The 22,828-nt window shown below is 40.0% G+C and overlaps 2 protein-coding genes across 6 annotated transcripts in view; one reads left to right on the top strand and one right to left on the bottom strand.

Annotated features, from left to right (window-relative positions):
- PALMD (palmdelphin) overlaps positions 1-13,244 on the bottom strand; it is a 57,071-nt gene extending 43,827 nt beyond the window's left edge. Inside the window, exon 1 of the mRNA XM_076337814.1 lies at positions 13,039-13,244. Coding sequence (XP_076193929.1) covers positions 13,039-13,082 — 44 coding nt within the window. The 5' untranslated portion in view covers positions 13,083-13,244. The remainder of the gene's footprint in view (positions 1-13,038) is intronic.
- Positions 1-22,828, top strand: part of PLPPR5 (phospholipid phosphatase related 5) — a 294,136-nt gene that overhangs the window by 7,066 nt on the left and 264,242 nt on the right. The gene's annotated exons all lie outside the window — the stretch shown is intronic.

Below are 22,828 nucleotides of genomic sequence, written 5' to 3'. Positions count from 1 at the left end.
CTCTTCATCTACCACTTTTTGATAATTAATATTAGATGAATGAAGACAAGTAAAATTATTCAAGTTATTTAGAAACCAATGTCTTAATTGATAATTAATTAATGAATAATTAATGAATAATGAATAATTAATGAATAATTGAAAACACTGCTTAAAGGACAATTTAAAAAGGTTTCTTATCAATGTTTTTTCAATTTTCTTCTGACTTTTCACATTACCAGAAGAAACTGCAAAAAAATCTAACACATCAGAATTTGGTATTTGTCACAGGTAGGTGGTGTTTTTGGCAGTTAGCTGACAGTATTATAATAGCATCTACAGTCCTACTGTACCGGTTACAGAATGTATTTACAGAACACTTTTGGTGTGACTGTTGCTGAATCCACTTGCTTGCAACCCTCCTTTTGGAACTTTGTACATTTTAAGCTGTCTTTTATAATCCAGAACCAGTGATTTTCAAATGGGGACTGGATTTGCCGGTTGTTTGGTGGTCTGAGTAATGAAATGTAAGTATAAGGACTGTCTCTCCTCACTGTCTTATCACGAGCCTAGACGAAGTGTGAATGAGTTTGTGTAAATCAGGAAAATCAACCCTACTCCACTGTGTATTTCCTGCTTCCCATCTGACAGATGGGGAGAATAGTACTTTCCTAGCACATGGGGAAGGAGTGCCATTTTTGAACATGGACTACTCCTTGCACAGCCATTTAGATGAGATCTGAATTCAGAATCTAGCTAAAATGATGATTGGTCATTTGGTAAAATAAACATTGGGGAAAAAAAATCACTTTAAACAGCCTTTTTGACTTATAGATGTCCATGCAAAATAACAATTGCAACCAACCATAGCAATGACGGAATATTGCCAAAATTGTGATACCAAAATGCAGGCCAGCCCAGAAGAGAACTGAAACAGCTGCTTGATTCCTGTTGAAAACCCTGGAAGTCATAAGCAAGTGGTCACCGTGAAGTATGAGCTGCCTGTGTTTCAAAGGGTGCCTCTGTTCTATTTTACTTCTGTTGCAATAGGCTGCTGTGCCTTACTCGTCTCCATAACTTTATCTTTTAACAAATTATTTTGGATGGCGCAGACCCAGCAGCAGGCTAATACGCTATAGTCATCATTAGCAAATGTGATTTGCCCTTGAACAGTCTCCTATGCTAACCATTTTATGCTATCACCATCCTTTTTCAGGAGTAGCTGTATTTGCTAAAAGCAAGCTGCCCCTGTCGATTTGCCAAGGGAAGGTCCTGTCATGGGATTTAGTACCTCTCAAAAAATGTCTCTGTGCAGCTTGGCTGGCTTCTCAATTGTTTGCATGCTGAGGCTGTTTGAATATAGCAGGCTGACTATCTTCACAGAGGGCTATAGTTCAGATCTCATCTTAGTGCCCTTTCTAAATCAGCAACCAGACTGATGTTATGCATTAGCAGATGACAGCACTTGGTTTGGTGATGAGGGGTGGCATTTTTCACCCTGGGAGACTGGAGGCTGAGCCAGGGGCTGCCATCGAATTTCTCCTCAGTCACAGTTTGTGCAGAAGTCCCTGGCTGTCTTGACACGCAGCAGAAAATGCAACCAGTAAGCAGGGCTTCTGGTAAATCCTGTGTCTCCTTGCATTCAGGGTTTCCTTAGGGGTCAGCCTGATGGCATGAAGATGAACTACCTGGGAGGAATAGTACTTCTCCCACTTGGCAGAAGCACCATCTCTGTTATATTGCAGCAGTATTGCTGCCTCAGTTTAATCTTTGTGACAAAGATGTTTGTTGCAGCAGGCACAGCTGCTCTTTACAAATGCGTTGCTTGTGTGACAGGCTCAGCACACTGGGGCAGGTTTTCAAGAGGGCTCGGTCGGCTCTTGTGATGCTTACAGGCAGTTTTCTGAAGACCCAGGACAGTGAGCTCCAAACAGAGAAGAGCTGTAGAAACTCTGCCTCTGTCAGCAGTGCGGGAAGTCTGCTTCTGTGTGCAGCAAACATGTATTCGTGCAAGGTGCGACCACAAGTTCTCTTGTTTTCAGAGGGGCTGTTTATTGGCTTTTGAAAGGAAAAATGTGACTTGTCAATAACTGAGCTTCTAGTTGGTATTGAATTCCTTCTGCCTTGATAAGTGGTAGTCGGTGGTGATAGATTATTGTGTAGTGTATATACAGCACAAGCCACAATACTGGGCAGAAGAGATAACAACACCTCTCTCTAGCTGCCTGCACATGTCAGCAAAGTGTGTATCTATGAATGTAAAATCCACAAATCCAGATATTCTTCTTATGCACATATCTCTATAAATAACCCCTCCTTCATTCAGAGAACTGACCACTGACAGAACACAGTCTGTGCAGAGTCTTTTACAACCGATGAAGCATGTTGTGCTCCAGTCATACTAGGTGTTTTACAAACACTTGGGCAGGTGATGGTGCCAGTGGTGAGCTTATAAACTAAGAAAATAAAAGGGGCCTTCATAAAAGGCTTGGATTTGAATCTGTGATGCTTTGTATGTGCTACCTTTTCTGATAATGTTAGAGACCTTATCTATACTGGGCAAAGTGCGCTGTTAGAAAACACGTATTTTAATGTACTTTAAAAAACACAACATGATTCAATGCTTACTGTGACCAAAGATCATCTAAAGCTAGCTGGACTTACTTAGGCTTCCACTCCCTTAACTTTAGCTGTAACTAGATAACTCATTTTTTAACTCAGCTGTCTGTATTTATTCTAGACAATAGCCTGTTTTATGGTATTTATAATGTTGTTTATTCTAACAATACCTTCCAGTCTGGGAAAGTTACAGAACATTTCACTGCCTGAAAAGTTACAAAATTTAATGGGAAAGGTAGGGCATAGTGGGTCATGGTCCTGAACACTCACAATATGCAAGTAAATTGATGTTTTTGATGAACAGTCATAGGGGGTTGGCAGAAAAACACATCTGGTAGTGGGAGATTTCTCTGGGCTGTAGTACTGACAATGAGTGAGATGAGGGGAAAATTAACCCCAGAAGGGGTATTTAAGACCAGAAAAAAATAATTAGAAAAACATACAGGAAGCCCACTACTTTCTTTTGATTAGTTTGATTTCATTTTGCTTTTGGTACTATTTCATGTCAATGACTAACTTATAGATGTGCCTTAGCAGCTCTGGAAACATTCAAATAGACCACGCTTGAACCTCTGGAAGAGATCTTATTATGTGTTCTTGAGGTTACCTTTATAAAACAGGGAAGAGGTCATGAGGATCAGCGATCATGATGAACACTAGGAAAAAGTTAACTGTTACATGAGAAAGTAAGTTGCTGAAGAAGCAGTATTCATGATCTATAGTTTGGTCTTTTGTCTGGGCCATCAGCAGCTATATAATGACAAAGCTTGAAAGCTCTTCGATCAGCAGTTCAGCTCCCACGCTGGGAATGAGGCAGGGCTTGCTCAGCTGATACCTCATTCTGACAAATAAATTGAGTTACAGGATGGACATAGAGCAGGAGTCGGTGTGGCATCAGTAAGAACAGTAATAGACTAAACCTCTACCAGCCACTGTTTGTAGAAGTAAGAGCTTGGAAAGGCTAACCAGCAGCACATCTAGTATTGCTTGTTCAGCTGGAGTAAAGGAAGCGCTTTCAAAAAAGGAAGCATAGAAACTGGCCTTGCTCCAGGGATGAACCTGCTAGGGCTTGTAGATGTCAGCTGTCTGTAGTGGGTGGGTAGATTCTATGCATGTTTCATCAGATCCTGGCAGGGTCTGCACTGCCTATGAAGAGGGCTGGGTTGTGTTCTGGCAGGTAAGTACGGGATGACACAGTAGCTTAAGTGTGGAAACAACAAAATGACACAGACTGCATGAAACTCGGTGAGAGCAGAAAGACACTGCTTGAGCTGGGATTTTAATGTAAGCGAGAGTTCTCCCTCTTCTGAAGTCCTGACATGATAACGGTTCTCTCTGAGGGTACCGGCAATTCCCTTTGCATGTTTTTGTACTGCATGAAACTAATGTTGCCAAGGAAGTGTCCGTAGTTGCTTGTATACCATGGGCCCTGAGAGCCATGAGTACTAGCACACACTTCATAGTTATCGATGATCCTTCCAGCCTGCAGCATAGGGAAATTCATACTAACAACTCAATGTGGCTAGGACTTAATTATATGGAACCTGATCCTCAATTTATAGAGCCTGATCCTCTATGTCTGTTCACCAGTTCAGATCTAGCCAAAGTCCCCCAAATCTGATGTGTAACCTTGACAGAGTTACTTCAGGTTTCTGTCAACAATGCACAGAATCAGGCCTGCTATTCGTGAGCAGCTCTGGGCACTGCTGACCAACATGAGGTTCCAAAGAGCTTTAGTCCCCAGAGTTACAGCACAAAGTTTGCTCCTGGGGGTGAGGTGGGGGGAAGTAGCTTTAATTATTTGTAGAGATCAAATTTGTTATAGAAGGTTCTGTCTGTGCAATGTAATTTCTTTATAGCATCTGCTGGGATATTGCAAGCTTGGGCTGAAGGAGGGGCCAACAGCTTAGCATCTCATCTGCACTGAGGGAGCCAGCCAAAAGAACATTACTCTTGTAATGCTCAGAATTGACTGGAAAGCTAGAAGTAATTTTCAGTGGCACGCATAAGGTAGGTTTTGGCTCATTCATAGGCTCCTGGGGGCAGTTTTCTAAAATAACATTTCTTGGGGGTATCTTTCTAAAGACACACACACAATCTTTATACCCCTAGCATTGACTTTGTAAGGAAGATTGAGTATCATTGTCTGTTATTTTGATAGATGTTGTAGAGTTATGCTAGGAATAACAAACAACCTGGATCTATCCTCTGCCTGGGAGCCCTTGAAAAGCTCCGTGTAGATGGGAAATATCACTTCTTACTGCAGTTCAATTCTCACCTCAAAGAAGGTCATTTCTGTGTGCTCTGTGAACCTCTTGGAAACGTGTTTGTTTTGAAACAAAGAGTCTTGAACTTCAACCAAAAATCCCACCTAGGGGACGGACTGTGTCTGTCTTTATGCTCAGTTTTGCATGGATCACAGTGCATGTCCCAAAACAGCAGCCATGCATTACTAGTATAAGCATCCCTAAAATCTAATTCTTAAGTAAACTAATATGCTTGTAGATAGATACAGTTTAGTTTTTGTTTCACTATGTAAAAGAACATCTTGAAATATAAGGATTGATTAGAAAAATTTTGCATCTCATTGTAAGGAATTTCTTTTATGGAATTTGCTGACTCTCTTTGGAATCCACTGAGCAATCACAGGGCATGGTGATCTCTACTATGCAGGGGCTGAGGAGGCAAAATGCACCTAGAAATGAAGTATTTGTAGTTCAAAACACATAATTACAAGCTCTGTCTGGGCAGACTCAAGGTCAAGCTTGTTGCCTCGAGACAGAGAATCTTTATGGGAAATGGCAGCTAAGGATTAAGTCTATAGAGGAATATATTTGCCCCCTGCCCAAATACAAGACAAACTGCATTAATGTGCTTCAGTACATTGAATTACTCTGCAGCGCAATTAGGAGTATCTGCCAAGAAGTTTTTTGGAGAAGATAAATCTTTGGTTTCTAGCAGCAGCATGTGGACAAATGACAGTCAAGACACACATCATCCTGGCTGTTCTGCAGTCAACTGGGAGCTCTGCACTCACTGCATTAGGGGAAAAGGAAATAAGATTACTCTGGTGTTTCCTGAGTCTTCTAGCTTTCATTTTTGGCTAGTCAGCCATTGCCAAAACAAACAGGGCCAAATTAATTCTTTGGGTATCTTTGAAGTCAGAGGAGTTATAGTTGTACTAAGTCCCAAGCTTCTTAGTATAAAGGCTGTGCTGAATCTTGCAGGAGAACCCCCTTTTGAGAGCTGCTCTTTAATGGAATGCAGTGTTTAGCATGGCTTTTCATTATTCATCATGAGTCACCTTTCTGCTTGTTCAAAAGCTGCATTTGCAAAGAAGCGTTTTTGCCTTTTCTCAGTTTTCAGTGAAACATGAAAAAAATCTCACGAAAACAATTAAGAATTGTGCTTAGGCCCATCGGTATGCTGTGGATTAATGAGGAGATGGGTCAACTAGGGTAAAGGTCATTTCAGTGACAATGTTTTGTTTCCATTACTGCATTTAAAGGTCTCTTGATGCCCAAAAGACTTCATAGGGTTCCTTTTGCTATTACAGTGTTGTCTCTTTACCTCATCCTCTCTGCTGTGTGCAAAAAGTCACGATAGGCCTGTTGTCTTTGCAGTCTTTGACCTAGGTTACAGCCAAAGTTACTAGCAGGGAAAAGTGTCTGTTCTCCTTTCCCCTCTTAATGTAGGGACTGATTTTATCTACCTCTTAAGCTGATACAAAAAGTAGTAGAAGTTGTTTGCACAAATGTTTGCATGATCCCACTAGGATGAGCATGACCCATGTTCAGATTTTTTTCCACTGGCTGCTTCATATTCCTTGTGATGGCTTTTACCTTGGAGAATTAAATTGGTTTTTCTGCACCTGATAATCCCCATGGTAGACTTCCCCCAATACTCTGACTTTAACATCACATAATGATTTCAACAGGACTGACTCACATCACTTGCAACCTAGAGCAAGTTGCAAGTACTTGGCATTCCAGTCTATGTAGCAGACAAATACTTACCTTCAAGTACTTGCTTTTGGGAAGCCATCACAGTGAAACTCTAACTGATGGACAAACCCAGGCTCGGAGGCAAACATTTGTTAGTTTTCCCACTTTTTTCTCTTTCACATAACAGCTGCTGTGTTTTCCAGCTTACTGTTTCTTCAGCTAGCATTGCCAACATTAGCTGTTTCCAGACTAATGGAAACTTTCTTCTGAATGAAGCAAGTTGTACTGCCATCTATTTGAAGATGGAAAACATTTGTAATCTTTACATACAAAGAAATAAGATCTTACCATAAATATAGAAGCAAAGTGTTGTTTGTGCCCAGATCTCAAATACGTCTTTGAAATAGCTGTGAGATGGAAAAAACATTTGGGAATGTGAAGGAAGATGAGTGCTCTAAACGTCTCATCACGAAATGCAAAAAGTTGTTATTTTATTTTGCTTCTTGAGCTCTTTATTCCCACAGGAGATGGCCTTTTGAAAAAGGAAATGTGGCAAACAGGAAAAGAAGGCATTTAAGGAAGAAGCACAACTGTAGCCTGAATTGTTGGCTTGGCCTTATCACATTCTAGATAGGGGAATGGAAGATGAATGGATTCACACCCAAATTCCACTGCAGTCATCAGCAGAAACTTTAGAACTGGGCTCAGGGGCCACATGTCCACCTCCATGTGCAGCTGTTAAAGTGCAAGGATCTCTCAGTCTGTGTCCTGACATACTTTTAGTTGGTTGATCCTGTTCTGTAAATGGGAGTGGTCAGGTATTATGGGTGCAACCACAGTGACAGAGATGTCTGTAACCTACCTAAGAGAGGTCTTGTGTAATTTTTGTGGCAGGGATTCATGATCCTACAAATCTGGCCTTTTTTGTTCTCTAGTCAGCATTTTCAGGCCTCCCAAAAGAGCATGACTGCTGTCTTCATTCTTTTTCTGCAATCTGCAGCCAGAGATGGTATTTTATTGAGGATATAAAATGCTGATCTCTTGAGTCGTTTCTCAGATTTATCTAGAGTATGGAATAACTTTATAGTTAAGGCAGTTTTGCACATTCAGAAATGCCTCAATTAGAAAACAGAACTGCAGAAATGAAGCTACAAGTAAATGGACATGTAAAAATATTCCAACTTTCTGTAACAAGCTTTAGACAGAGCAGATTTCATAGTTAAATATTAAGATATTGTGATCTCCCTGTCTTAAAACCAGATTAGGAAATGGAAATGGGTTATCAACTGAATGATTTGATTGTCATTCTGTTTATGTATATATATATATCACAGAGGGAGCCACGCTTTTCTGTAACTTTCATGTGGCAATTGCCGGAAAATAACAAGTAAAGAAACCAGCAAAAAGTACTGGTTTATACAACTTCATCTGCGTATTTATATAGACTATGTAATTGCTAGAGATGGTTGCTTTACAGTAATAGGGCGTGACAAGTTATCCATCACTTGATATCTGGTCCCCCAGCAGACATTTTGAGAAGTTAAGGAACTCTGCAGTAGCTTCTATGTGTTTGTTTTCATAAGAACATTCATTGGGAGACCTGTCAAGTGCTTGCTGTGTCAATGATCTCTCCGGAGTCTTTCTTATATTCGTTAATTGCCTGAAAATTGCTATGGTATGCTCATTTCAGGGATTGTATTACAGGCCAAAGGTAAGTACAGTGTTATAAAGTAAACCAGGAAAAATTTCACCTCTTCTCCCATGATTTAATTTGCCCAGAGGTATATGTTGACTTTTTCATCCAATGCATGTCTTATCCAAAGTAGAAAATGATATATGAATTTAAGAATTAAACTATCAGTATAGCACCACTGAAACTAAAAGTTCATTTATACCACAATGAATCCATAATCAAATATCTTTGAACCTGTTTGTACTTCTCGACATGCTTTAAATGTTAGATTAATATTATTACCAGCTATTAAGCATGAGACCTTCCTATGCTGGGAATATTCCTTATCAGATCTGGGTAATCTTCCTGTTGAAATATCTCTCAGTCAACAGATGGAGTGGGTATCTCCCTAGCTAATGGCTAATAGATAAGTGCTGCTCATTAGAGATTTCCCTTTCATGCTTACCGCTTGCCAACCAGCCTTTGGGAAACTTGATTCTTGTAATCTCTTTAGTAATCAGTATGGACAAAGGTACTGTAGGAATTAAATAGAATAAGAGAACTGTGTTGGCTCTAGCGTAGGCAAAGGAAACCATTCCAAAATGATAAGTGAAGGTTTGGTGCTACAGGTAGAAAACTATAGGTAGAAAAAAACCCTATAACTACGCCTTCATAGTGTTTGCTAGGAATCACATTGTCCACTGGCATGCATGGAAACATACAGTAGTGGAGAATCTGACACTGTATTTCCATAATGGATTGTGAATTCCCCCTGGAATTCCAAAACTTAGTGTCTTTAAACAAATAGAAGCAGCTCTCTTGAGTCTTAAGTGATGAGCACATTCTGTGAGTACCAGTTTACTGTGATTCAGATGCCTCTGTAAAGTTACTCTGTTTTGTTACAGAAAATACCACCTGGAAACAGCTGGATAGGTGTTGAGCTATGATTACTACCACTGAGTCCTGCTATGTAGCACTGCTGGAAATTGTGCGTACCAATAGACCGTAGTCAAACAGGCTATTACTGCTGTCACTCTGAGTCAGTCCAGACTTCCCCTCAACACCCAGCCTTCCTACCCTCCCCTGAACCCTTCTACCCTCAGACTTTCATGACATGACCTATTATACCTTTTCTTTGCTGCTTCCAGGTACTTAAATTAGTGAACTCAGGGAGGCTCCTGTTGCTCTGTGTGCAGATAGACTTTGCTATCAGTTGCATAGCTGGTTGCGACTGATTTATACAAGTCCCAGCCTGAACATGATAGGGACAGTGCCAGGCAATCGCAGCGCTGCTGTTTGCTATCTGCCTTTTGCTCTATATAGCCACGTTCTGTGCACTTCTGACACAGTCCCACCAGGAATTCTTTTAAAAAATATTTTTTTTCTGATGCAAATTGGAAGAGGAGTGGCACTAGAGCACTGCTGAAAAACTAGAAAACCTTTATGTTCATCTAGTTCCTGGATTTCCGAGAGGAATTTACCTTGACACTTCAGCCAACAGGAGTGTGCAAACACTGGGACAACTTTATACATCCTTTCTTCAGGAAAAAGGCTATAGAAATCAATGGCCGTTTGTTGGACTGAAGCTGCCAGAATTTGATTTCAGCCTTCTCTGTGCCTGACGTTGGATTTATTTTCATTTTTAAAATGAGTGAAATTTTTAAAACCAAAGTCAATGAAAATCTTCACTACATATTAACCTGCATCTGCTTAATATCTCTCACAGGAAGTTAGCAGAGCCGTTCTTTGTTGAGATAGACATCCTGAGATTAAACTAATTGCGCACCAATGTTTAGACATTTGTGGGAGAGTGTCATTCCACCAATTCCATGTACAAGTTTCACTATGAATGTAGGATAGACTTTAGATTCCCTCTGCAGTCAGTGGAGATGGGCGTCTCCAGAGGGCACTTTGGCCATTCCTAAAGTAGATGAGTTGCTTTCTGGAAGTGGCTGACTCCCTCTGCTGACTGCAGAGCCTCTCTCTGCTGTGCTAGTTTTCCTGTTGAGAAAACAATGTTCTTGATTCTTTGTATTAAAAGCCCCAATGCATGTTAGAACAAGTCTAATGTGTGGGCAAATGAAAGACCACATACTTTGAAAATATATTAAATCAACATTTTATCACAAACAGAAGCATTTATGTTGCATTTTCATGTTAATGTACACTCTTTATCCACCCTAACATGAGCGTTCACGAGTGTTAACTCTGTTGGACTGTTGACTGCTGTCAAATCTAGGAAAAACTGAAATGCCATCCTGGAAGGGAACCAAGCTGGATTTATGTCTATTACCCCTTTACCAACCCTGCACAGCCCAGCGCTGATACTTCTGACAAAGGCCTACCAGCCTCGTGGTAGGCAGATAAGGAATAATCTGCTCTTCTCTCATGGGCCTTACCTGATCTGTAGCAATTAAAGATTGGCTTGAATTCAGAAACATTAAATAATTTTTCTACAAAGCTGAGATCCTAATTGTACTTGAAAATTCTGGAAATAACTACTTAATCCCTTTTTTAATATTGAATTGTAGGTTTCAACAGCCTCCTGTGGCAACAAGTTCCACAGTTCGATTACACAGTGAATGTAAAAGTATTATTTTGATTTTCTACCTTTTATGAAATGCCTCCTTGTTTTTGAATAGAGATGCACACAGATTAGGGGGTTTTCATATTCCTTACTTTGTCGGCTCCTTTCTGCATTGTTTCTAAAATAAGTGATTTTAATATTCTCTGTTTTTCAGGGAGTAAGGTCTTTTTTCCACCCTTCCCCAAGTCCGTTCTAATTCTCAAAAATCCTTTCCATAGATGCAGAGACCAGAGTGCACATAATATTCTAGACAAATTTGTGCTAATTATTTCTATAAACACATTCCAACATTCTGTTATTCACAGTTTCAGCCTTTATATATCTTCTTTGTGTTTTTGGCTGCAGCTGTGTACACAGTTACATCTTCACTCGCCTAAGATAACGCTGATGTCCCTTTCTTGACCAAATATTACCATGCAAACACACCTACAGCTAATTCAGAGTTCAGCAAAGTGTCCTAGTAATTAGCACCACGTTTATCAGCTTTGATTTTCCTTTCTCATCTTTGTGTCCATTCACTTAGTGTGCTTGGATCCCTTTGTGTAATAATTTCAATTTTTATTGTGATGAGCATGGTGTGTTGATTGATAGCGGAGCTGAGATTCTACATTCCTAGGTAGAAATAACCACCCATGGTAATCTGCGTGGGAAAACTTTAGTTTGTAACTAAGCATATTAAGGAAAAAAACCCATATGTTATGTGTATTATTTAAATGAAATAATGAACACTAACAGCTATAGTTAAATGAGTGAGGAAGAAAAAAAGCACAGGAGAAATTTGGTAATTTCTAAACCAGTTCCTAATTCTTCTGCTTATTTCTCTAAAACAGAAACGTCTCTACCAAAACAAATCCAAAACTATGGATGTCCAGGGTTGTAATTTATCACAAAGCAGGCAAAAATGACTGTGGCTAATTTTCTTCTCCAAGAGTTCAATCTGAAATGAATATTCTGAGCATCACTATTAAAGCAGGATGTGAGAGAAAGGTAAACAGCCAGGGGAGACTTCTGCTCCATGCGAAAGGAAAGCCCCTTGCATTTAAAAGAAGCTCCATCTGTGCAGGCAAATTCTATAGACAAGGTGCAGGCTAGGGAGAGGAGGGGCGAAATGCAACAGCGAAAATTGGAAGAAGAGAGATTGAAATAAAAGGGCAATCTGAGGATATAATTTAGAGAGGCAAGAGAGAGAAGATTGAAACTATCTGTGTTCAGCAACTTAAAGAGAAGATTAAGGTGCCAGAGTGTTTGAAAGGTGAAATAACCAATTTTGAGAGTGAGAAAAGCTGAGCAGGAGTTATAATTTATGGAGGTTAGGGACTGAGAAGTTAGGTCAAACATGAGCTTCATGAGAATGCAACTTCTGATAATGGAATCGTCACATAAGACAGCAGAAAACTCAGTGTGGGGGATGTTTAAGGCAATCCATTGCTGGATATAGCTCTGATATCCAAAGAAGATGCACAGAGCAAGGCAAGCCATCTTTGTTGATACTTGTTTCTCAGTCATGGCTCTCCTTACAATGCTTTTTGCTCCCTTTCCTGATCATACAGAATGTTTAAACTAGAACTGGCTAATTAGACTCCCTTATTAAAATAAGTAGTTCTAGTTCTGACAGTGAAAAGTTGTGGTTGAAATTAAAGCCAAACCACACAATATGTGTATCTATGTAAGCAGTGATTATTGCTATGCATGGCTGCTTTGCTGATGGACAGATTAGCACAGTGATCACAGTGTTTCTTCTGTATTCAAAATCACTCTCTAATACTGTTTAATGTCAGAAGCAGGTTTAGAAAAGTTGGATTAAATTTTACTATATTTCAGTATCCCCTTCTCCTTTCTTCTTCACCTGTCTTTCTATCCTCTCTCTCCTTGTTTTCCCCTTGTCTCCCAAGAACAGGTATAACCAGTCACACAGATATTTTAAGATTTGTGTAGTCTAACTTTGAAATAGATACTCATCTGTTGTGAATGGGCACAAATGCATTGAAGGTATGCTGGATTAATACAAATAGTTCTCTGTCCTGTCCTCCCACATCTGAAAGCACAAGAACTCATAATCCAGATCCATGCCATAATTGTAGATGTATAAACTAGGAGGGTTTTTTTAGTAAGCAAGAAAAGCAGAATGAAGAGCAGGATCAAAATACTATCTGTCTGCTGGAAAGACAGATTTTGATAATCACATTTCTTAAGAGCAGCATGCAGCCTAAATAGATTTTAAGAAATTGGAATCTTACCTTTTTTGTCTTTGATGTTCAGAAACCAAAGCGTCAGGCTGCATTTTGATGTCACATTTATCACTACCACTTTGCAAATGACGACAGGGTAGAGGACTGAAAGAAGTACAGTCTGAGATGATAAATCCTTTTGATGCTGTGTTATTGTGCTTTATTCATGCACATATCCATCCAGGTGAAGTTTGACCTTCTTTTGTGGGCTTAAGAAAAACAGATGGAAAAAGATATTTTAGAAATGTCCACGGTGGGGCTGAGAAATACTTGCTAAAGGCTTTTCCTCTGATAAATCAGTTATCATTTAAGGGACCTACTTGTGTTGTTTGCTGGTTATAATCCAGTAAATATTTAACTTGCTAAATAAGAGACTTGGGGCTGTGTGATTTATAAGTGGGTGTAGCCCTTACTTTGGCATTTATTGTGGCCCTTTGTTCTGGACATAGCCTAACTAAATTAGCAGGTGAGGTAAAGATTGCGGTGATTTACTGTAGTTTCTGGACAGATAAAAATGCTAGGCAGGTGCTAAAGGTTGCTTTTAACAAAAATTATAAACTTTCATATCATGAACTATTTTAAATGAAATAAGTGTGTTGACAGTCTTCAGGAAAAATCACAGCAAATGCATTCTAAAATTGAACTTCTGTAATCAGGAATGCTAAATTTTCTTAGAGATACAATGAGAGTACTAGATTGGATATGGAATCAATACATGTTTTCTTTCATGCAAAATTGCTTTGAAAGCAATAATTTCATGACACCTGTTCGATTTTCCTGTGTCAAGTTTCATGACACCTTGATTTATCGATCTAGTGGTGTGTGAAGAATGAAAGGAAACGTGGCTCCGAATTTGATAGGATGCCACACTTGCTCTCTGAGCCATATCTCAGACTGTGCAGGATTCAGCGTACATGATGCAGAGAATGCCTGTTTCGAATCTGCAAAGGATTTGGCCAAAAGAATATGCAGCCTCAGATATTCAAGTTGCTTATTAGACAAATTGAAAAAACTGGAAAAGCCGCTTCTCTCAACAGATATGTCAGGAACAAAGAGTTGAGGAAGCGGGGAGATTGGGAACAGGTCAGAAACACGAGGGGCCATTGCCACTTGCAGTGGAAGTTTCAGGGGTTGGGGAATCTGGCATGAAAATCTCTGAACTATCACAGAAAGACACAGTCTTTTTAGTTCTTTCCATTTTGGTGATGTGGGATCTCTTTGAGATGTGGAAATATTCAAAGGCCAGCTGGGGTATTGTTCTGTGGTTTGTAATAGTAGTAAAGGTAGGTTGGCACAGGCATTGGTTAGCACAGAAACACCAGCTGCGTGGCAATCTGGGTCCAAGTGTACGATACTTGTGCTGGCTGATACAAGCTTTGTTCTGCAAGCAGTGTACCCCATTTCCCAGAGGTGACTCCTGCTGCGCAAGATTACCAGCTATAAATAAGGTCTGCTCTTTGCTCGTGCGGAGATCTGCTGACTTATGAGACTCGCTAGTCCCGGAGTTTTGGCCTCCTACCAGCAGAGCTGAAGGCTGGTGAACTGTGTCATGGTACCACCTCCTAGCCTTCCTTCTTAACTCGTGGTCCCAGCTTTTGGGTAGGTAAACATAAAAGAACTGGAAAATATAATTTTGTAGGTGTCCTTTCTACACTTGGCCAGGTAAAACTCCTAAAAATCCTGTGCTTCTTGTGTATATATTTCCCTCGTTATTTGTCTTCAGGAAAAGATGAGAAAAATATGTTAAATGCTAGTGAGGAAATAATTTTATAGGAGGTTAAAAAAAAAAGTCTTTAACTGTGCTGACTTGAATATCCACTTCTTTATGCAAGATTTTCATCTTTAGATTGCATAAGAACCCAAACATTGTAATTTTAAAAATATTTCCTTTAAAAAGAATTCTTTGCATGTGAATCTTTCCGGAATGTCTGTAGTGTATCTGGCTGTAGTCTGGATTAGGTCTTGATAAAATAGCTTCCAAGAGTTGTATTTTAAGGATCTCGCTCAGGAGGTCTGGTACGATAAAGTCTCCCTCTTACGGGGTCTCGCTGGTATTGTCCGGACTCTCACGGGTTCCCCGCAGCATTTAGACAAGGCGTGTGGGATGGGGCGTGCTGCTGCCGCGGAGGAGGGCTGGGCTGGGGGCTCTGCTGAGCGTGGTGCTGTGGTGCAGCGGGGCAGTGACACCTCGCCGTTGTCCTCGGGTAACTGCGGAATGGCTTGTGGGAAGTCAGCAGGCAAAGGTGGTGAGCACTGTTTGGGTATCAGATAAGAAAGAAAACCAGAGGCGATCCCAAATCCCACAAGCTGCTCGTTTTTCTGACACCTCAGAAAGGCAACTGCCAGCAGGAACAGAGCACTGAATCTCGAGCTTGATTATTAACTGTTTAATGCCTCAGGGCACAACTAGTTTTAGAGCAATGTAAGAATCCTAATTCATTAAAAAGTCTGTGTTTCTTACTTGGACAGAAACAATATAGCTTATCTTTGAATATTTCTCTTTTGTATTGTTTTTTATGATCTCTAAAAACATACACATGGGATTACTTTTTGCTATAGGCCTGTCACCCTTTAAAAAGGGGGTCAGAAGTGTGATTATGGTATTATAATTGTATAATTTATATGCATCCCCTATATATATTTAATAAACACTTACTGTGTGCCATGTTCAAGCATTACCTACAAAGGTTTAGTTCTGGTCTACTGTGAATATTTTGGCCAAATTCGGGTAAACCAATACCTGAATAGTAACATTAAAAGCGGGATGGGAATGTAATGAACATACACAAATATTCAGAAAAGACTGGACAAAACAGACAGGTACGTGCCAGACTGACTGGTAAGAAAATCTCCCTTCCTTCATAACATAAAGATTTTCTTGTTTATTCATGAAAACATTGTCTGGGTCTATGTGATGCAAAAGACAGGAGCATGTGGTTAGTGCTCTACAGGTTTTATTTTGGACATTCAAAAATATGCATAGATGTACATTAAGGACAACAGACCATGTTGGCTTTACTTTATATAGAGACTTTTGTCTTCATATAGTAGTGTCTGTAGCTTGAAATTATCTTAATATTATTTGTTGTACTATGGAAACTTTGCTTGTCTGAAGAGATAATTTTGTTCCCAGAACTGCTACACAGTATTATAGATGTGATGATACTTTCCTGATTACTTTCTTTTGAGTCTTGCTGCTATTGAATTTTAACCCAAAACCAGCTTTAAAGTAAAAAGAACGCCTTTTCCTTCTCTGTTAAAATACCATCTTTTTTACTGTTGCTCAGTTTAACCAGAACAGAGAGGCAGTAGTATGGTGGGCTGGCAACTGAACAGCTCAGGGCAGCTGATGGATTTATGCTTCATTTTTTTTTTTTGTTCAACTGGTCAGATATGAGAGGCAGTAGCAAAGCGTGTCAAGTCTCAACTTTTCTACGTAGTTCTCATGAAGTGCCACCTAAGTCAGTCAAGAGCTGTACATAGACTCCCTTAAAATGGAGGTATTTTATGGAGATGTTGAAATGCAAACCTACAGCTTGACTTGAAGTCTCTACAGATTTGCAAATATCACCCATGATCATTAAGAACTGATCCACTGCAATGGATAAAAATCGTGTTTCATTTGGCACCGGTTCACCTTTCAGATTAGCATTCTTGAAATTAATTTAAATTACATGTTTAATAATATATTGTTCAATTTTGTGCTATATGAAAGTAACCCGCCCTCACTGTGTCATTTCCTATGTGTCATTTTCCTACACAAAGTACTGCCAAACCTTCATCTGAAACACTAAATTGCCGATCTGATTGAATTTGATTCCTGGCATTAGAAATCTGGGTTAACTTAGTTGCCTGCTTCTTAAGTGTGTTGTAAACGTTTTCAAACAAATATATACAATTGTTAATGTCTTGCAGCCTCTCACAGAGTGCTGAAAATAGATTACTTTGAAGTTTTGTTACTATATTTAATTTCTGTCTGAATAAAAATAATATTATTTCTATTTAGGCATGTCAGAATACCTTTGGTTAGTTTTGTGTAACAAAGCCTAGATACAGAAAAGCTGAGTGTGTCAAAGGTCTTAAGCCTGTAAAAAATCCTGATCTTTCTTCTGTCCTTTGAGTGTCACTGGAGAAAAATCCAAGGCACTGGAGGAGACACTCCTCTTGGTGCTTAGCTCTGTGGCTCGTGCTGCATAGCTGCTCTCATTTGCTTAAAATGTAAAAGCAAATTTTACCCTTAGAGGGAGTAAAATTACTTTAAATTGCCTCATTCCATTATCTCTAATTTAAAAAATTGCCTGCCCATCTGTTTGTCTTTCACATAGCATCACCTCACTTTGGAAGATGCATCCTGATTCCACTTTTCAGGGGTGCGTCTGGGCATAGCTCAGAATGTATTTTATTCCTCTGTATATTCTGCTGTTAGGGTCTCATACAGAAGAATTTATAGTATGTCTAGATTAGTGGTTTAGTTCAGATCAGGAATGTGCTTTTGTAGCCAATCTGCTTGTCCCTGCTAAACGTGCTTTAATTCACATCATGGAGCAGTCTTGGGGTGCTTTATTGGAGCTCTTTCAGATGAAACTGAAGAGGATGATGTGTTCCAAGAGCACATTCAATGCTTACCAACTGCATTCAACCCCTAATAGGACCTGACGAGTTCTTGTCTGAGGTAAACCCCCATGAAATATGCATAGTGAGGATGTCAGGTCGTCAGCACCCACTGTTTCATTCCACCGCTCTGTTTCTAGTGAAACTCAGGCCTTGCTGATGTGTACATGGCCTCTGTCTTGTTAGTATCATTCCTTTTAGCAGAGGAGGTATCTGTCTCTTTGGCCTTGGAAGTCCTTGTGGAAATGTCTCTTAACAATTATGTTTCCGTGAGACCACGCATCCAATTGCACTTTCTCTATTTTAGAAGGGAAGGGGGAAGGAAATCAGTTCTTTGCCAGAGCCCAGCCTGAGGTTTTACTGAATGTATGGCAGATTGCTCAGCGCTGGGGTTCTGCTTTGGCTAAACTAGAGAAGCTGGAATCAACTGCGTTTGGGTTCAAATATCCCCAGAATCAGAGTATTCCCCAGGTACTCTCTGCAGCTTAACTTCAGGCTTGCCCCTTCTACAAAAGTAGGGGAGTGGACAGAGTCACAAAGGGAGGTCTGCCAGCTAGCAACAGGGAAGTGACAAAATGGAGCATTCTCTCCTCACACCATATAAATAACCGTTTCTGGAGTCTTCTGGGACACATTTTCATTTCCATTTTCTTTCTTGCCTACTCAAAAACATCCTTCCAAAAAGAAGTGATAGAGGCTGACCTTCAGATGTCATGTCTCTTCATGTGGTATCATTTTTGAGAAAGCTTGACTCCAGTGAGGCTAAAAGAAAAAAATTTCAGTAATGATGAACTAATGCAGTCCTAATGGAATGCTCCTAGACTGACTGGGATTTAATGGCATGGCAGTGTAGCAAATTTCTGGATTTTAATGAGATAAGCAAAATAACTGCCCTTTACATGATACTATTAATAGGCTGAACTTGATTAAATTAGAACACAAGCAGTTTGGAGACTGAGGCAGGTATACTGTGGAAACACTGAGTTCAACATCAGTAACATAGCAAAGATTTTTAGGTATAGATCACAGCCACAGGAACCTAAAAAAATTAAACTTGGAAAGCTGCACACATTAGCAGATTGGATTGTTGGTGCTTCTTCAAGAGGGTGGGTTTTTTTCCCTTTCTTTTTCCTGCTCTGTAAAAGCTCAGAGTTCTGTATAGGTTGCAATGAACTCTGGAACAGAAAGTGCATCAATGTCAGGTCTGCATAGTTGGAGATCGAGTATCCTCAGTAAGATGGGAATATTTGGTGCCTATAGGACAGTTCAGAGCAGTTTTGAGGTGATCCTGGTTTTCTGATTTTTACCATGATTTGGCACTTGTAATTCTTATACTATGGTTGAAGCTGGCATTCATTGATACATCTGAGGTTGATGTGCCTCTAGCACTTAAGAAAAGGACGTGATCTTCCTTAAGATTGTGGGCAATTATTCTGTGGAATTTAGGTAATCTATGGTAAAAGTGTCCTCCAGTTAAATGTTCAGTCCAAGCAAATGGTTTGAGCTGAACTCACAAATTCTTGATATGCTTTTTCAGATATGAAACATGCTAGTCGTTTTTGTTCCTGACTGGGACTCAGAGGCAGGAAATAAGCTGCAAAGAGATGCTAGTGTAGCAGTGCGTTTTTAACTCCTCTTTGCAGTTGGATGAAGCCTTGAAGAATTTGGGACAAAACTGAGCTGTCTTAATGAAACAGCATTTTTTAAAATTGTATTATATACCAAGCTAATAGCTGCTTCAAAATTTTGCTTCGTTAACAGGGAAGCATTAAAAGCTCAAAACCACTGTGAAGGATGTGTTAATCAAAAATATTAATGAAATGTGCTGACCTCCAGATATATGTTCCCGTGCACAAAAATAAGGGCTCTGTAGTTGAGACCCATTAAATATTGTGGCTATATTGGCTGAGTTAGCAGCCTCAGGTGCTGGCTGGCATTCAATATTACCAATTTTTTGCTCTGTTAACTATATAAATGGGGGGAAAAAAGAGAGCCTTAACAGCAATCCAGTCTTTACTAATGGGAAGGTGCTTAAGATGCAAATGAAAAGCTCTCCTATTCCCTCTTTCAATATATATTGTAAGTGTATTCAATCTGTCCTCGCTTTCCCCCTGTTAAAAGAAATTTATTATTTGAGTCTGAGCTGTGCAGATTTCTGTGCTGCTCAGTGGTTGTGCTACAATACAAAGATCATAGATCTCATTCACATGTAGGGACACCTCTTTCCTTCTGTAGTGGAAACTCATTAATTTTAATACACACCAGTGAAGCAGCTGAGTGGGCTTTGAGGTCTCCTTCATAGCAGCATGTTGTGTTGCTTCTGCACCACTGAGTTCATTATTCTTTTATTAAGAAAGCAAGGAGAAATAGTGTGTACAGTCCTAATGCTATCTTGCTCAGATATCACAGGGCATCAACACTCTCCAGAAACAGAGAACCTGCTTGAAAAATGAAACGAAGCGTTCTTTGTTTTGTTTAATCCATGAGTGAGGAACATGTGGCACATATTTCTACATTATTTGCTGCTTCTCTATTTTTCTTCTTACTCTAAAGTTAAGCAGGTCAAGGCTAGGAAAATTGGCTGTGTAAGAAATAAATGCCAGCAAAGCTATATAGGGCCAATAAAGGACTTGTCTGCATTTCCTCTGCAAAAACTGTATGTAAGGTATTTCCTCAAGCCTCCAGTATTTAACTGTGCTGACATAAGTATTTTTACGCATTTGCTTTCTGTGTTGCTGCTTTAGGATTGAGACTTCTTTCAAGCCTTGGGAGCCCAGTTCCATTTCTGCCAGTTCCTAAATGGGTCTGAAAGTCTCAGCCCAGTTCTGCCAGCATGCACGAAGGAGGCATTCATCTAATATTCACGTCAGTGAAGCTTTTTAAGGGAGGAACACAGGGGTGCTCAAGACCTGCGTGTATTGATTCAGGTTCAATTCAGATTTGAATTCAGAAATGGAGGTTTGATTCAGCTGTCACATCCTCCAGCCTCTTCGTCCCACCTCTGTTCTGTCAATACAAAAATAAATAGCAAATAAAGAATCTGTAAATTTCAGCACCCTGTCATTTGAAGTTAGTGCTCAGCCAGAATACGTGGTAATTTCTGCATATCCAATATTAGCCATGTTTTTACTTTGTTCATAAAGAAGTCTCTCTTTAATTTCAGTTTTGATTCTACAGAATTTCTCAGGACTCAGCTGTGGGGATTAAATCCAAGCAGACGTTCTTAAAGTTTCTAGACCAAGTCTTCCTTCTTCTTTTCTCTTTTTAGGTTTGTCTCTCCTTACTGTCCCTATGTAAATATGCCCTTTTTTCCCGGTTTGCCCCAAGACTTGTTAATTCTAATTTATAGGCCCGAAAGTCTCCTTTGTACGCAGTAGTTCCCCTACTCTGAAAAATGTGCACCCCAAGCTCCAGCAGAGCCTTATCCAACCTACCTCTCCTGGGTAACAGTTCAGGAAAAAGAATGAAGGAAAGCATATTGGAATGTCTCCCAGTAACCCCATGCTGTTGTCTCCCTGTAGTGATTGATTAGTGTCCTGTCAAGAACTGCACACATTAGTTGATGTGCTGTGTGATAGAGGGTATCTGCTGTGTTTGCTTGTTTGCAGTTCATGTACAACAGAAATGTTCTATGCAGTGTCTTTCTGCTCTGCACTGGGAACTGGGGTGTGGCTGGACAGCAGAGAGGCAGGCAACCTTGCTTTCTTGTCCTTGTTACCTCCATAACAGGTTGGGTGAATCCTTTGGCAGGAAGACAAAGCAGCTGAGCATGTTTTGCTGAGCAGACGTTTGTCTGGTATGCGCAGAGACTAGAGGGCTCCCGTGAAGAACAGAGAGTAGACAAAAAGTCAAGCATTGGAAATGCTAAAAGAAAAAAGACTTTCCTGATGGCCCAGAGTGGTGTGCTGCAATCTAAAGATGCAGCAAAGTTTATTGTATGTATTGTTCTCCCCCATGTCTGCATTAGTGTCAGTGCTTTCATGGTTCCCTGAGAGTTTTATCAGCCATCAAAAATCCAACTTTTAGCCAGATCAACGTTTCTGAATCTTTACGCAGTAGTCTGTTTGCCAGTCGAATGGGAAGGAGGTGAAGGTTGTGATCTCTCTGGGAAGCAGTGTGGCCTTGGATTAGTGTAAGCTGATTGGAAAGATTCTCTCACCTTTTATCATTGCCCTGTCAGGCAGAAAATAATATTTGCCTCAGAGTAAGTAAACAACCTGTTTATATTTAAGTTAATCACTGGAGGAGTTGGTAACACCCATTTACTGTAGGAGGAAAGGTGTTTTCCATGACCAGACTGCCTGCATTCCCTTGTTAGGAGGACATAGTCAGGACCCTTGTGGCTGGCGTGCTAAAAGTAACTGGCTTGCTATCAAGAAATCTCTGGTGGATGACTGAGGAGAGTTGGAATCAGAATAGTAGGTCTGAGCATGAAAAGACACATAAATCAACATCCTCCCTCTACCTTGAGTGCTCAGTTAGGCAAAGGGAGCTGGATACCTGGCCAAGAGGCTGGGTAAATGTTCTGGGGGTGTGGTGGCTGGGTAAATATTCTGGGAGTGTGGTGGCTGGAGAGAGAGGCGTGCTGCTTGGACAAAGGCAAATCCTTACCATGAAATATCTTCACGAAAAGCACTGAAGCTTCCTACCCAGACAAAAACTCAGGCCTGGAGCTAACAGATTTAGAAAATGTCAGGTTTTGTGAAAAGAGCCAGATGATGGCAGCATAGAATGCAACAGAAGACAGAGAATTCCTGGGTTAAGCAGCAAGAGACCTGCCCTTGAAAAATGAGTCAGGGTTCAAACTTTCCGATTCATCCTCCACTTCAGAAGTGGCTTTTGAAATATAGGTTTATGGTTCTGGGAAGAAGAAAAGAAAACAATGATTTTTGTTCTGTGTACCTGTGTTGATCTTTCATAAGCTATGCAATAAATCAGCTCAGAAATTTTTCTGTGGCATCAGAGATAAACAATTCTGCTTCATCCTTTCAGACCCAGAAATCTTGTATTTTTTCCTCAGCTGCATAAATTCTTCTAGCAAGTCCTACTCTCTACAAATAATACCTTCCTAATTCTTGTCATCAAAACCTAATCTGTAACTATTGCAGCCTCCAAGACAGAATTCAGAATATAGCTCTGGATATAATGGAAAATACAAGCCATGTGCATGTTAGTTTTTCAAGAGAAA

The sequence above is a fragment of the Aptenodytes patagonicus genome, chromosome 5, assembly GCF_965638725.1.
Source record: "Aptenodytes patagonicus chromosome 5, bAptPat1.pri.cur, whole genome shotgun sequence".
In the NCBI taxonomy this organism is placed as follows: domain Eukaryota; kingdom Metazoa; phylum Chordata; class Aves; order Sphenisciformes; family Spheniscidae; genus Aptenodytes; species Aptenodytes patagonicus.
This window is presented reverse-complemented; position numbering and strand designations above follow the sequence as displayed.